The sequence below is a fragment of the Anabrus simplex genome, chromosome 7 (genome assembly GCF_040414725.1).
Source record: "Anabrus simplex isolate iqAnaSimp1 chromosome 7, ASM4041472v1, whole genome shotgun sequence".
Classification (NCBI taxonomy): Eukaryota; Metazoa; Arthropoda; class Insecta; order Orthoptera; family Tettigoniidae; genus Anabrus; species Anabrus simplex.
Window position 1 is genome coordinate 59,230,401 of NC_090271.1, and position 17,538 is coordinate 59,247,938.

At 38.9% G+C, this 17,538-nt stretch overlaps 1 protein-coding gene across 1 annotated transcript in view; it reads left to right on the forward strand.

Moving 5' to 3' along the window:
* LOC136877238 (ABC transporter G family member 23) overlaps nt 1–17,538 on the forward strand; it is a 333,038-nt gene that overhangs the window by 156,236 nt on the left and 159,264 nt on the right. Inside the window, exon 3 of the mRNA XM_067151098.2 lies at nt 1,292–1,451. Coding sequence (XP_067007199.2) covers nt 1,292–1,451 — 160 coding nt within the window. The remainder of the gene's footprint in view (nt 1–1,291; nt 1,452–17,538) is intronic.

The window sequence follows — 17,538 nt, forward strand, 5'->3', positions numbered from 1 at the left end:
CTTTCAACTCATGATATGTTCTGATAAAACCAAAGTTCCCGGTCCCCATCTTACAAGAGTAAGGATACAATAACGTGATCTCAGGACATAACAAAACGTAACAGTGATTGTCGGTGTACGACGTTCTAATGAACAAACCAAACCCCAATGGCGCAACAGCCCCAAAGGGCCTTAGCTTACCAAGCGACCGCTGCTCAACCCAAAGGCCTGCAGATTACGAGGTGTCGTGTGGTCCACACGACGAATCCTCTCGGCTATTATTCTCGGCTTTCTAGATGGGGGCCGCTATCTCACCGTCAGATAGCTCCTCAACTCTAATCAAGGAGGCTCTAACCAGCCCTAAGATCCAGGTAAAAATCCCTGACCTTGCCGGTGATCGATCCCGGGGCCTCCGGTTAAGTGGCAAGCACGCTACGCCTACACCGCTCGTACGACCTTCGACTACGGAGAGGGAATGTCTTTCCTTGCTAACACTTAACACTGACTATTAATTAGTCAATACACAAATTTATTTATTTATTTATTTATTTGTTTATTTATTTATTTATTTATTTATTTATTTATTTATTTATTTGTTTGTTTGTTTGTTTGTTTGTTTGTTTGTTTGTTTGTTTGTTTGTTTGTTAGAAGCGAAAGACGGTACTGTATGAAATAAACCATCCATTCATAGAAATTTGGAAAGTGGTTCGAGGACTGGAACAGGGTCCATTCAGCCACGGGAGGTCAACTGAGCAGAGGAGGCTTGATACCCACCTCAGCCATCCTTGAACTGCTTTTCCATAATTTCCCACTTTTTCTCCAGGGAAATGCCGGAATGGTATTTAACTTAAGGCCACGGCCGCTTCTTTCCCTCTTCCTTGCCTATACCTTCCAATCTTCCCATCCCTTCACAAGGCTCTTGTTTACCATAGCGAGTCCACCTTGGCGAAGTACTGGTCCTCCTTCCCAATTGTATCCCCGGCGAAATGTCTCACGCTCCAGGACACTACACTTGAGGCGGTAGAGGTGACACTCCTCGCCGAGTCCGAGGAAGAAACCAAACCTGGACAGTAAAGTGACTAAATAAAAATTATTTTTGATGTACTTCTCCAATGTGGGCGTAAACAGTGTATTATTATTATTATTATTATTATTATTATTATTATTATTATTATTATTATTATTATTATTATTATTATTATCAAAGCCATTGCACCAAACGGTGCAAGCTCAGTTTATAAGGACAACGCCTTGTGCCAGCCAGTGACCCGTGTGACTGTCTCATGTTAACAACAGTTCTTTTGTGTTACAGATATGGTTTACTGGGAGCCAGTGGCTGCGGAAAGACAACACTTCTCAGTTGCGTAGTGGGCTGTCAGAACCTGAACTCAGGAGATATCTGGGTGTTGGGCGGGCGGCCTGGGGCCAAAGGTAGCGGTGTTCCAGGCCCTAGGGTGGGGTATATGCCTCAGGTAAGATTTGCTTTCTGTTTCATCCACATATTTTTGACCCGGAAACGTTAATGTGTATTATTATTATTATTATCCGGTTCCTTGGGTGAATGATCATTGTAGTGACCTTCGATTTTGAGTAACATGTTCGTCATTCAACTCCAGAACGATGCACGTTTATTATAATACATTTATAAAGTTCGCATTTCAAACACTCCAAAAATCAAATTGTTCTCAAAAATACATAACTACCGCTTGGCGCGTTACACATACAAGGTGAAATGAAAATTAAGAAATAGGAAGGACAAAGACATTGTTATGATTCTCAGAGGGAGGAAACAACGCTGCTTCTCTATTCACCTTTCGAGGCGTGAGGAATTGCCCATTCTTATTGCGGGGGAATTTTGTAAATGAAAGCTTTGCTTTTTCTCTTCTTGTTATGATCTCTGCAGCCTCTCTAAACGTGGCTAGATGATTTTTTTTTTTTTTTTTTTTTTTTGCTATTTGCTTTACGTTGCACCGACACAGATATGTCTTATAGCGACGGTGGGACAGGAAAGGCCTAGGAACGGGAAGGAAGCGGCTGTGGCCTTAATTAAGGTACAGCCCCAGCATTTGCCTGGTGTGAAAATGTGAAACCACGGAAAACAATCTTCAGGGCTGCCGAGCCGACAGTGGAGTTCGAACCTCGCTAGAAGTTGGCCCTTAAATTAGAACTGAAATTCATACGCAGACGACACGCCGCGCCACTGCTATCAGCAGTAGCGGCCGACCCTTAATTTCCGGACGGTGTCCTCCCTAGAGAACGAAAAGGTTTTTGTTTTAATTTTCTCTCGATATTTGAAGTCAAAAATTGGGCTCAAATAATGCTAAGAAAATTATATTTCATTGTAAAACTGTAAATTCTCATCAATAAGGAAAACTGTTCAGCAATATCAAACTTAGGCGACTGGTTTTCAGCGCATAGTTTACTTCACCACAAGGATCCACCACCTCCTCTGTTATGTTGGCCACAGCTCCCAAAGTTACTATTGCATTACATCGCCGGAAGATTGCGATAGTAACTAATTCTGAACAGGTGTTCGTAATCGCGGGATCAGAAAGCCAGAGACTCAGCCAAAGCCTGAGCGGCTCAGCCCGGCAGTCGTAATTTTAGTTTCCTTGTACACTCACAGATTCGTCTCGAGAAAATGCATCCTCGGTTCAATCAATCAATCAATCAATCAGTCAATACTGATCTGCATTTAGGGCAGTCGCCCCAGGTGGCAGATTCCCTATCCGTTGTTATAAGAATTCCACCATATTATGAGTAGAGAAGCAACCGTACAAGGAACTTTTAGTGAAATGATTTAGGAAAGTAATTTTGTACTTATTTGTATTCTACCATGGCCTTGAAAACCCAAAGAAAGTTAATTTTAATGAAATAAAATGTGGTAATTACCAAGCATTTGGTACAGTTCAAACTGAATTGCCATCTGTAAGCCTTGCAAAGGTGTCTGATGATGTCGAGGTCGTGAAACATGTCAGACTGTTAACTCATGGAATAGCTTGAATTTTCTTCCGAGTCCTCTGAAACATCGTAGGAATGTTTATTTCTTGGATTGAGCTCCTTTTTTTTTTACAAAAATAATTTTGTATAATGTGGAGATTCATAACTTCAGCAACGTATTTCTGGCTCCTCTTTGCGAATTTCACAAAGATGATTAAGGCTTGCGAAGTGTCGTCAGCCCATGAGATGTAAGTTGAACGGGAAAAATATGGGGAAAAATCCATACAGTAGGACCGCGATAATCCGGCGTACTCGGTGATTTGCCAATGCTGAATTATCGAGGTCATTTTTAAAAACCTTGTTTAAACAAGGGGATACAAAACTACAGTATTAATGTACAAAAACTATTGATTGTTATTTATTAAACATAACAGAAGATATTCCAGTCACTATCGAGTACCGGATTATCGCGGTCCTGCTGTACATTACACACAAGTTTTAAACTAGTAAGAAATTTGGCTTCAGAATAGTGTGTAACATCGTATATATCAGCTCCCGGTCACAACCCCTGTGTGACCGTAGAACAGACGTTTCAAGCACCTGGTCTCCAGATGTTGTCCTTGGGTATGTTTCTTGGAGAAGAGTTCTGCTGTATTGCGAAACCCTCCGTCACACGCAAACTGCAGCCGAGAAGGGGTGGCAGGTTACTGTCTGGAAAAAAGGAAAATCACACAGTTCATTGCCTTTTATTTCCGAATGTGTGTCATAGTTTAAAATAATTATAACCACACCATGCCAATGATTACCATGGAATGTGAAATGTATTTCTCTACGGTCCAAAGTGATCTGAGGAGTGGTGGTGATTATTGTTTGAAGGGGAAGTACAACTAGGCAACCATCCTCTATATAACACTAATCAGAGAGAAAAAATGGAAGGGATCTGACACTTCGAAAAATGAAGGTGTCGGCCAAAGAAAGATAAGGGGCACGAAGGGCGCGTAAACGAAAACCTTCCTAGGCCTCGAATGCTCTAATACTGTCGGGGTCGGAAAAGAGCAAGAATTGACCAAGGGGGGTCGGATAGGATAGATGAAAGTAAGGAGCCCGACACAAGTAAGTGGAAGCAATGCCAGGACTCAGCTAAGGGCCCCGTAGTCGCCAACCCACGTTCCCAAATTCAGAGCCCTTGGGTCAGAGGATACCCTGGGTGTCATTCTACCGCCCACACCCACAGGGGGATTAGAGGAGAGAAGAATAGTGCAATGAAGGAATACTACAAACAACGGAGGAGGAAACAACAAGGAATGATGAATTGAAATTGACTTGTGGTCCCTGGCAGGCCTCATCGCAAAGAAGAAACACATTCCTGACAAATGTAATGGCAGCTCGGTGGCTATTCTCTCCATAGAAAGTAGGGTGATCCATGGAATTTCTTATATCAGTAAGCGAGCAATCGATAGATTTGTCACAGCTAAAGAAAGAAGGGTGAATCTAACACATAACTATTAATAACAAGGTAAGCCAAGGTGTATCTTGACATATTGTATTTTAATGTTTATACTTGTAAAATGTGCCAACGGCCGTAGCCGTGTTGAAACACCGGATCCCGTGAGATCTCCGAAGTTAAGCAACATTGGGCGTGGTCAGGAGTTGGATGGGTTGCCACGCGCTGTTGGTTTGGGGTAAGGGAATGGAGGAGCGGAAAGGAACTGGCCACCCTACCGTTCGTAAACTCCGGCTCAGGAACACCTCTACGGAGGTTCGGACCTGCCTTCGGGCAGAATAACCCTTACCTACCTTGTAAAATGTGTGTACATTCACTGCCTTCGTGATGTTCAGGCCGTACTCTAGCTCTGTTTCCTCCGTCCGACCCGTGCAATGCAAGTACATGATACGTCTGTACCTTGTAATGATGAAAGATTCACAAATGTTGTATTAATATAACAGGTGAGATCATTATCACTTGTAATCGCATCACAACTCGTAAGTCAGATCTATGTAATTTTAGGAGAAGTAAGTTTGAAGTGTGATATACACGGTCAAAGCTTGACGGTTTTACTCTTCAGTGTAACCAACAAATAATTATTATGTATTTATGAAAATATGGAGAAAACAAACGTACAGTAATAATAATAATAATAATAATAATAATAATAATAATAATAATAATAATAATAATAATAATAATAATAATAATAGACTATACCTCCATACCTCTAGATGGTCATAAGTACAGTAGCTTTCTTGTTATTTTTCTTGACAATTCTGGCACTATCCTTCAGACCCTTTCTTCCACCAAACATTTGTATCATTTTTTTGTTTAGGAATAGACCATGTTTTCTCAAATATTACTGCACTGACCAGCAAGATCTGTTAGTAACTTCCCGCATTCACGGATATTGCCGAGGAATAATTTCCTAATTATCACTGAAGTATTAATTGCTTAATTATTATGTTGCATTGCTTCAAAACATCTAAATGTTATCTACCAGCAATAGTTTAATTTTAAAATATTACAATATGTGAATAAAGTGCTAAAAGCATTTAACAGAAGGTTAGGTTTTATACATTGTCTTTAGTTCTACAATTTCTTCTTTTACTGATATCAATTTTGGGGAGAAAAGGCAGCGCGTAGGGTACTCAACATTACTAACCGAAAAAAAATAACCATATGTAGGTTCAACTGGTTACTGTTCACTTTTGTGCTTGTTCTGTATCAACATTAAAACGCCCTGTTGTAAATCTGTGTAACAAGAAAGTCAAAAGCAGAACTCATCATCAGCTCGGAAAAATGAGTGAAACATCCTCCTTTATTCTCAGTAACAGGTACATTTTCGGTTGGGATTTTCATTTTTCATAAAGATGCCCTGTCCTCATACATAAAAAAGAATATATTAGTGTATATTTATTTGTATAGTTGTATTTTCGCCGTGGTACGCAAAAGTTCTTAGCATTGTGGCAACTGCAAACTTTCACACACTGTACCGGTATTTAAATTCGCACTTTTTATTTACACAGAAAAACGTGTTATACGATAACAATTACATGAATAAATTCCACGATAAATATTACGTCCCTTGAATTTATACTATTCATCAAGTGAATATACCATCCCTAACGTAAAATATGGGGTCTCATTATCTTAACAGCTGTTTACGTAAATCCTGATGTGATGCATTTAAAGAACAAACATGCAATGTATTTAAATATAAAGCTCTATTTTTCAACAGTCACAATTATCCAAAGAATGCCCCCAATCCTTACGAATTATATTCACAAGCACAACTTGTAACATTCGCTTAGCTCGCCTCAATTGATCAGCTGATGGGCTTGGCGCGCTTTCTACAGTACGGCCTGTATATTACGAAGGCAGTGGTACTTTGGACTAACAGTGCCAGGTGTATGCATACGTCTTTTCCGGTTTCATTAAGAGATGGCGCCGGCGAACAGTACGCAGCGTATGAATTTGACACATACGTCAGTTTGTTCGTCCGACATTATCCTACCAACACACACAAGTTGAGTCCGACAAACGTTAGCGTCCGTGTTGTATCGTTCAGTGCCTGAAAAAGAACATTTGCGGCACACATTGCTTTTCTTGTTTAATCAAAAGAAAAAGAATGATCGGAAATGTAATTCTATATAACTTTAGTTATGCAGTATTTATCTATAGGACCACTAATAATATAGATATTTGAGAATTAAATTTTAGGCCTTCCCCTAAACTAGCATTTCACTCAGCGTTAATAAAATTATTTATGGCCTAGATTGTACTGCCTCATTCCCTGACTTTACATACCGGTACCGATTTTCATTAAATTCTCTTCAGCCATTTTCTCGAGATGTACAGACAGACAGACAGACAGACAGACAGACAGACAGACAGACAGACAGACAGACAGACAGACAGACAGACAGACAGAGACGACGGAAAATTAAAAAATGCATTCTACTTGTCCTTTAACTTTAAATTTCATTTCATGGAAATTCAAAAGTTATTGTAAAACCTTCGCCCCATTTCTCTACCGGGTCGGGTATGAAGTGATATGAATCTTCGCAGCGAGTTCTTACGACTGAATACCCTTCCTCATTAGAGGAGAGTTAATGAGATGAAATGAATGGCGTGATGTGAGATAGTACGAAAGGAGAGGGTGAAACCCGCTGTTGACACGTAGTGTACTCCTTTCGAATACCACCAAGGGGTCTGCTCAAGGCAAACGGGGGAATCACCATCAACAGCATCATGTGCCGTCACTCCACATGAAATGTAATGATTCCAAACTTTTGGCACGAAATTTAGTGATTATAAACTGTTTACCACCACCCCTCCCACCCCGCCAGTCGACATTCTGATGGAGAAATTTTTTTGACCAACATTACTCGAACCGGCTAACCACGGTTTATAATAGTTTATAATATATACAGTAGCATACCTGCCAAATTTCCCGATTTAGGCGAGAGACTCCCGATTTTCAACAGTGTTTCCCGCCTCCCCATTATTCTATTATTTCTCCCAATTTTAGCTCATTTTTTGGTAAACTTCAAACATTTGGTTTCAAATCCTGCCATTTCAGCTTTGTACGCCAGTAGCCGTAAGTCCTCCGCTCATTGGCCGCTTTCAAATTAAATATCGACGTTTATTAATAACTTACAAGAAATGCGGGCGAATGTGCGATATTTATTGAAGCCTGTATATCGCGACGCGTATATCGATTGTAGATCTCTAGTTCTCGTGAGCTATGTTGTTAAGTTCCTAACTCTCTGACTATCTTTTGAAACATATAAAACTGCATTTATATTGAAAATATGAAATATCTTCATTTAAAATGGAAATTATGAAAATTACTATTCACTAAATAAAATACACAGTCGCTGGACCTCCTACTCACACTTACTTCTTACCTGCTTACTTACACATACGTTATTTGAAGGGCGCCAGCTACAACTCGGTGCAGCAATAATAGAACGAGAATCTTGACTATCCCTAGGGTGTGGGGTAATAAGCTTACTTTTGACAACATACCATATAAGTTCTGGGAAAAGGAGATTGGCGTTCGGTTTCCCCATTAAATTTGAGGTTAAGTAATTTTACTGTAGAAATGGAACGGTAAATTAATTTGATAGAACAAAATATATTCTTGAAACAATATATAAAACAGTGAGAACTGGTGCGATTAAACCAGATGAGAATATGAAATTATGACATTGCAACTGAAAGAAACTAGGCATGAATTTGAATTCTTCTTGACCGGACATTTAACAATTTTATGACATATATCCCTCACTGTTCCACTTGACTGTCTGTACCTTCAACATTTTGAGTGTAATTACGGCGTATTCCTAAGATCTGATGTTTACTGTACATGTGTCACGCCTAACTTGGTGATGCATCCTTCTCCATATTATATGACTTATTGGTAAGTCTGCACTGTATGACCTCATTGCAGGTCTATCCTTCTATGACTTCGTTGTAAGTCTTCCCGTCCGTATCTCCAAATAAGTGACCGACCAACTTTGGCCTCACTCTCTCAATGACCAAAGACTAATGGTTCGCTGAGCCTTCTCCATCTCGTTCACATTCGTTGACTGTCGTTAACTGACCGACTTAGGCCTCTGCTTCCAATTGAATAATGACTGACTGACCGACTGAGGTCTCTCCATCTCGTTCACTCATCGACTGTTCACTTATCTATTTGACTTCTTCACTGTACACCTTCCGTTTAACTAATGACTGACGCTACAATATGCAGCCACCTTTTATAGACGTTGGTTGACGCACCTACGTAATCTCCAGAAATAGTTATTATACTCCCACTACGCGACAGATATTACATACAATGGTGAAATAGCCTGGGGCTCCCTAGGAAAATCAAAGGAACTGAGCTCAGTTCTAAATTCTCACGATGACATAGCGATGACTCTGTATTTACTCCATCAGTATTGCACAATGTAACAATGTCACACTCAACATCTGATATATAACAATTCTTGCTGTAAGTGTCTTTAGTGTTAATCTACACACACATATTTATATGCATACAGTTAACTACAATCATGCAAGCGACAAGCATTGCAGAATCGAATTGAATAAGAATGATAATATAATAATAGTAACCTCACAGATAAAATAATAATACTACGGACATAATAATCATAATAATAATGATACAATAATAATAATGATATCACAGATGAAATAATAATAATAATAATAATAATAATAATAATAATAATAATAATACAGATATCACTTTGTAACGGGATTTGAACCGTTACAATTCGCCTCCCTCATAAATAAATCGAAGCACAAAGAATCGATTGATTTATGAACAACATAATTTATATATAAAACAGTGACACATATAAACACTTTAAATGAGTATACAACAATAATTTTCTTTTTAACTCAATTTAACACATACAAATAATTTTAAATGATTACACTACATTCTTCTTTTTCTTTTTTAACATATCAAAACTTTTTGTGAAGTAAGACACTTGGTTCACACGCAAATTCACATATGTTAGCTTAATTTTGCCAGTTTCTCACAAAAATTAATCATCTTATTTTATCTCAACAAATCTCACATGAAGTACTTCTTCAATTTCCTAATGTTGTAAGTACCGACAATCTTCCCTTCCTGATCTTTTAAGGAATATACACACTTCCCGATACGGTTCACAATAGTAAAATACCCCTGATACAAAAGAAAGAAGAGCATCCGTGGCTCAGACGGCAGCACGTCAGCCTCTCACCGCTGGATACCGTGGTTCAAATCCCGGTCACTCCATGTGAGATTTGTGCTGGACAAAGCGGAGGCCGGACAGGTTTTTCTCCGGGTACTCCGGTTTTCCCTGTCATCTTTCATTCCAGCAACACTCTCCATTCTCATTTCATAGCATCTATCATTCATTAATAATCACTTTGGGAGTGGCGACCCCATCGTACTAACAGCCTATATCTGCTTCATTCATTACATCCCTGACCCGGTCAATGACTGGAAAACAGGTTGTAGGTTTTCTTTTCTTTCACAAAAGAAAGAATTTAGACAATTTTCCCGCCTCTGCAGATGATGGAAATGGAACTCTGAGTAGTACCTTGTCACCCAACCTGAATCAATTTTGCCCTTATTAACCTACATACCTCAATAAATCGCATCCTTCTTGGCAACAATAATTAAAGGATCAATACTATGGCTACAAGATGGTTCAATTATTCCGTAATCCAGCATAATGCTTATCTGTTCTTAGACTTCACTAGCATATTTAAGTTGAATGGGGTACTTACCTCCCACAAATGATGAATGGTCATGCACAACAAATTTATGTTCATATACGTGTTCTTCCACACTTACCACTAAATACATCTCGATGCTTACCTAACATCGAACACAATTACTCCTCCTGTAATTCACTCAAATTACCTCACGTCACTGCCTCATACCGACTATCCCTCGGATACTGGTCGTTATAGACACGTAACACGCCTCAAAACATTCCCTCTCACTAGGAACACCTTCACTTCCCTCTCATATCTTTCAAAGAACATACGTCACCAACACACTTACCTCAGACCATCATAATTAATACGTACCGGTACTTCTTTGCTAGTTATATCCCAGAACAAGCACACACTACCTAAATCAATGTCTATTCCACCTCCATGATTTTCAACCAAGTCAGCTCCCAAAATAACTGAATACTCAAGCTTTGGTACAACAAGGCATGGCTGAAACTTACAATTATCTTCTATCGTGATTGGTACCGCTATCATTTTATTTACTCACTGTGACTTACCCAACGACTGTTATAATATCCAATAGTACCTTCACTTACCTTCTTTATGTCACAATTTCTATCATCGGAGTTACTACTTCACTACTTACAGTATATTCCCAGTATCACAAGTACTTACATCACTTTAACAGATCACTTCTTACGTCTAACTTACTGCTACCATTAATTTCTTCATTAACTACGACTACGTCATTACTTAAATATCTCACTTAACATTATTTAGGTCACAATCACACTGTTCTCTTAAATCTACTTTCACTACACAACTACTTATACTACATACCTGTTCAACTTCTACCTTCGGCCTGTCCACTTAACTTACCCGATTTTCTGTGAATCTGAAACACTCTGGCTCGATAACGACACCTTGATATCATTCATATTAAGACTATCATAGTCTCTTTGATAACTCAAATCTGTACGCCTCCCATCTTCCGATTCTCTCTGGTTACTCTTCTGACCCTCTCTCTCATAACTCAAATCTATACGCCTCCCATCTTCCGATTCTCTCTGGTTATTCTTCTGACCGCTATCACCATCGACATAACTCTTAATCCTCTGCTCATCAGGATTACCACCTCTCCTCTGATACACGGCTAACATTTTCCCCCCCTCTCTACTATACTACTTTCCCCAGACATAATGCGCTCTCTCTCTCTCTCGCGCGCGCGCGCGCCCTTGCACACATTCCTCCCAAAGCCTATCAATGAACTTCTCTTTAAATTCTCCTAAATCTGACATATTATCCCAGTACACTCGAAGCCACATTTTACTTTCACCAATAAAACATTAGACAAAATCTCCAACACATATTCCCATTCAATAATATTATTCCTCAACTTACTTGCAAATCTTTTCTCAACTCTTTTTACAAATTCTATAGAATTGAACTGTTTTCCAGAAAACCCAGTTAAATCACGATCCCTACTGAACAAACCACTCGCTACTATCACCTCTACCGCTGTCTCACCTGTAAATTCCTGCCGTATCACTTCCTGGCAACTCAAAATTTCTTCTACCGCTAATCTCTCAGCATTCTCTTCCTCTATTCTCACTCCTTCCTGCAATTATTCCTCTCTCTCTTTCTCTCTCTCTCTCACCTTCTGTGATAGCGTGGGTTCGTTCCGTAGTTCAGTGACCTCCACAAGCTTGCTTTCAATTTGTTCATTTCTACTAGTCTGTTCTCTCGTATCTTCCCCAACTGCATTGTAAATCTTGTCCAATCTTTTCTCGACTACCTCATGAATTTCCTCCCGATTCTTAGAAATTTCATTACTTAACAGTACGATATTCTCTGTACATGTTCCTTTGACATGCTCGGTCTGAATATGAAGATTCCTCCAACCCAACTTCATTTTACCTCCGTGAGCTTGCATCCGGGAGATAGTAGGTTCGAATCCCACTATCGGCAGCCCTGAAGATGGTTTTCCGTGGTTTCCCATTTTCACACCAGGCAAATGCTGGGGCTGTACCGTAATTAAGGCCACGGCCGCTTCCTTCCAACTCCTAGGCCTTTCCTATCCCATCGTCGCCATAAGACCTATCTGTGTCGGTGCAACGTAAAGCCCCTAGCATTTTACCTCCCATTTCAACACATTCTTCATTTGTCTTACTTTCTAACTTATATGTTTGATTATTTATCTCTAATTCTTAGTATCTATATTACTAATGATCGCACTGTTACTATCAATTAATTTTTCCATCTTACTACTCATAGAGCCAATATGTTTATTAAAATATTCGTTTCTACTCTCAATTATTCGTTCCAAGTTGCTGCATAGAGAGTTACTCATTTCTTCCACCTGTTTATTCCTATTTTCGAGTAATTACTTCATGTGTTTATTCCTATCTTCATTACAACTAATTATTGTGGCCATCAGCAAAGAAAATTGATCTTGGTTCATCCTCCCTGGGACTTCCTTCTGAGTTTCAGTGTACTTCTCAATTTCTGCACTTTCCTGAATTACCTCAGAAGCTTCCATCGTATTCACCTGCTCCCTACTCTGGATGTCCGCAGAAGCAATGACCTCGTCGTCACATGACTTGTCATTGTCTTCCTTGTCCATCTTTGGTTCACTAGTGATAGCACGCGATCTCAAATTAATTTCCCTCTTCAAATCCCTTGACATACCCCCAAAATACAAATATATATCACAAAATTACACTCCTAGCATTTACCGGTAATAATTCCGTTGGCTTAAATGTGCATACTCTTCCCAAAATGAACCTATGATATGCTGTCATTCATAACAAGTTCTGAATTTATTCGAGCCCCACGTTGGGCGCCAAAATGTTAAGTTCCTAACTCTCTGACTATCTTTTGAAACATATAAAACTGCATTTATATTGAAAATATGAAATGTCTTCATTTAAAATGGAAATTATGAAAATTAATATTCATTAAATAAAATACACAATCGCTGGACCTCGTACTCACACTTACTTCTTGCCTGCTTACTTACACATACGTTATTTGAAGGGCGCCAGCTACAACTTGGTGCAGCAATAATAGGATGAGAATCTTGACTATCTCTAGGGTGTGGGGTAATAAGCTTACTTTTGACAACATACCATATAAGTTCTGGGAAAAGGAGATTGGCGTTCGGTTTCCCCATTAAATTTGAGGTTAAGTAATTTTACTGTAGAAATGAAACGCTAAATTAATTTGATAGAACAAAATATATTCTTGAAACAATATATAAAATAGTGAGAACTGGTGCGATTAAAACAGATGAGAATATGAAATTATGACATTGCAACTGAAAGAAACTAGGCATGAATTTGAATTCTTCTTGACCGGACATTTAACAATTTTACGAAATATATCCCTCACTGTTCCACTTGACTGTCTGTACCTTCAACATTTTGAGTGTAATTACGGCGTATTCCTAAGATCTGATGTTTACTGTACATGTGTCACGCCTAACTTGGTGATGCATCCTTCTCCATATTATATGACTTATTGGTAAGTCTGCACTGTATGACCTCATTGCAGGTTTATCCTTTTATGACTTCGTTGTAAGCCTTCCCGTCCGCATCTCCAAATAAGTGACCGACCAACTTTGGCCTCACTCTCTCAATGATCAAAGACCAATGGTTCGCTGAGCTTTCTCCATCTCGTTCACACTCGTTGACTGTCGTTAACTGACCGACTTAGGCCTCTGCTTCCAATTGAATAATGACTGACTGACCGACTGAGGTCTCTCCATCTTGTTCACTCATCGACTGTTCACTTATCTATTTGACTTCTTCACTGTACACCTTCCGTTTAACTAATGACTGACGCTACAATATGCAGCCACCTTTTATAGACGTTGGTTGACGCACCTACGTAATCTCCAGAAATAGTTATTATACTCCCACTACGCGACAGATATTACATACAATGGTGAAATAGCCTGGGGCTCCCTAGGAAAATCAAAGGAACTGAGCTCAGTTCTAAATGCTCACGATGACGTAGCGATGACTCTGTATTTACTCCATCAGTATTGCACAATGTAACAATGTCACACTCAACATCTGATATATAACAATTCTCGCTGTAAGTGTCTTTGGTGTTAATCTACACACACATATTTATATGCATACAGTTAACTACAATCATGCAAGCGACAAGCATTGCAGAATCGAATTGAATAAGAATGATAATATAATAATAGTAATCTCACAGATAAAATAATAATACTACGGACATAATAATCATAATAATAATGATACAATAATAATAATAATAATAATATCACAGATGAAATAATAATAATAATAATAATAATAATAATAATAATAATAATAATAATAATAATAAAAATACAGATATCACTTTGTAACGGGATTTGAACCGTTACAATGTTCGTGTTCGCTTACACCAGTCTAGTCGATTCTAGACTCTGGTCGCTAGATTTGGAGTCTTTTTTAGTAATTTAGAGACAAAATTCAAAAAATAGTGACTTTTGTAGAGATTTTAGGAGCCATTTGGAGACAATTCTGGTGAATTTTAATTATTACTTGATTAGAAAAAGCTTTGCGCTTCGCATTATCGCACGGGAGCGTGATGCAATATTTTAACCTATGCATTTTCTAAGTAATGGCATCTAAGTGCATGACTGATTCACATGTGTGGGGCATGAGTTCATACTATTTTCGGAAGGCTTATCAGAGATCGATCATCTCATTCACATACTTCCTGTGAGGGAACAGAGATGTGTAATTTTTAGCCTTGTAGCCTCATATAGCAACAGTCGGGTTTTGAGATAGTACCCTAGTACTGTATTGTGCAAGACATGTAGAATAAGCAGTTTTGACCAGTTGTATCTCTTGATTTCTCCTGATTTTTTCTGATTTTCATATCAAAATCTCCTGAGTTTTGGTTTTGTAAAGTTGGCAGGTATGCAGTGGATCTGACGTCTTAATGAATAAGGCCAAAAGGTGACCTATGTCATGGAAATTCAAACCACATACGTAAGAGTTTATAGTAGTTTACCGATCAAGTGGCTGTACGGCTTGTCTCATGTAGCTATCAGCTTGCATTTGGGATATAGTGGGTTCGAATTCCACTGTCGGTAGCCCTGAAGATTGTTTTGCGTGGTTTCCCATTTTCACACCAGGTAAATGCTGGGGCTGTATCTTAAGGCTTCCTTCCCACCCCTAGACCTTTCCTATTCCATCGTCGCCATAAGACCTACCAATGTCGGTGTGACGTAAAGCAGCTTGTAAACAAAAAGCAAACAACGTTTGTAATAGTTCAATAATTTGACTGAACATTTAGAGACAATGAATTAATTTGATCAACTAAACAAATTATGGAAGATATCTAATCGCGTTGACGATTTACCTAACCCTCCCAACAACATCTACTACCTTAGAAAGGAGCTTCAACAAGCTTAATCTAATTAAAAATTATCTTATATCCACCATGAAACTATTTAATTGCATTTTATATCTACAGCAAAGAAGCTAATTGAATTAGGACACCATGAACTATTTGTTCTTGAAGTCTTGTAGAAATATCAATTGTATCAGAATTTCTACACTTGCCTACTTCAAAATTTATTGGCATTAGGATACCAATTACCCCCTATTCTTTCGTCAATTCTCCACAAAAGTGATCAATATGCTTACTTTGAGTTATATGCATTTCTTTCTGACATTGGACTGCGAATCTAAGTCCTTCACCTAGCATCGAACTTACCCTATAGTACTACAACACTCCTACCTTCTTCTGATCCACGGCCTAGTCACGCGTACCACTGGATGTCCTCACAGGCATTCTCACTGGCTGAGTGGGCCTCGACCCGAATGCCAAAAAAAAAAAAAAAAAAAACACCGTGTGTGACCCTTCAGTACTGGTTCCGTTTTACAGACTTTTAATGTGGTGTTTTCTCTATATCCTTTTCTATAACTTTTGTATTCTTTTCAAGACTGAAGAAAGCCCAAAATGGCCGAAACATGTATCGCTAATTGTGTTTTCTAATTAACATTTGTGTATTGACTAAGGTCGTAATTTAATTTACATATTTCTGTACTGTAAAGTCAATGTGGATCAATTATGAGATTCTTAAATTGCAAAGCAATTATTTATTGTTATAAGAAGAATGCCAATAGTCCGACTCCTTGGCTGAATGGTCAGCGTTGGGGCCTTCGGTTCAGAGGGTTCCGGGTTTGATTCCCGGTCAGGTCGGGGATTTTAATCGCGTATGATGAATTCTTCTGGTTCGGGAACTGAGTGTCTGTGTTTGTCCCAACACTCTTCTCCTCATATTCAGAAAACACACCACACTACCAATCACATAGAAACACGCAATAGTGAATATATTCCCTTCACATAGGGTTGGCATCAGGAAGGGCACCCGGCCGTAAAACAGATCCAAGTCCATATGTGCTACGCATTTCGCACCCGCATCCCCACAGTCGTGGGAAAAAGGGGTAAAATAATAATAATAAGAAGAAGAATGATGTCGGTAGCAGGTGGCCTTCAGAAGAATGCAGTGAAAAGATCTATGATCATAATTGCGGACAGCAGAGGGAAGAATAATAATATTCAACTGATGTGTCATTATATATACAGTATGCAGACTCTCATCAGCTACCCATGTTCGACATGCCAGTGCGATCACGACGTGCCGGCACTAGGTGAATGACAAGTTGCTGTACCCCCATCTTAAAATGCGTGTTTTGTATTGCAAACCTCTATCCGCTCGCATTCGTTAGAATTGACCATCCGTGAAATGAATAGTTATCTCATCTGTTCTTGGGCGAAACTGAAGAACAATGGATTGACATTTATTCGAAATAAGACAGGAGTGTAGGCGACGACCTTACCTAGAAATTCCTGTGATTAATGACGAAGTGCCATATGTTCTAAGAGAGGAAATTATCTTTACACAAGGTTGCATTAAAGGCCTGTTACGACTGTCAGATAAATATCCAGATACGGAGGCTGCAGTTTTGTAATCTGGAAGATAAATATTTATTTGCAAACGACCAACGAATTTTAACTATGGTATTGCTGTGCGAAAGATGTAGTAACTTTTTTATTGCATTGGCAATAAGGTTACTGAAGATGTAGTGGAGATGTAGTGATGTAGCAGTGGTACAGCCTACCTGTCCCCTGGTGTTTTCGTTTGTTTAGCGCTATTCCTTTGAAATTGTATCACTACAGTCCAATATTAGACTCTTATTAGGCTATGATGAGGAAGTTCAAGCCATTAGGACTGAAATCTATGCATATGGAGACACTTTAAAATTAATTGAATGTGTAAAAAAACACAGAAATTGTTGTAGAAAATAGATTTAAATGTTACACGGACGCAAATGGTAAGATTT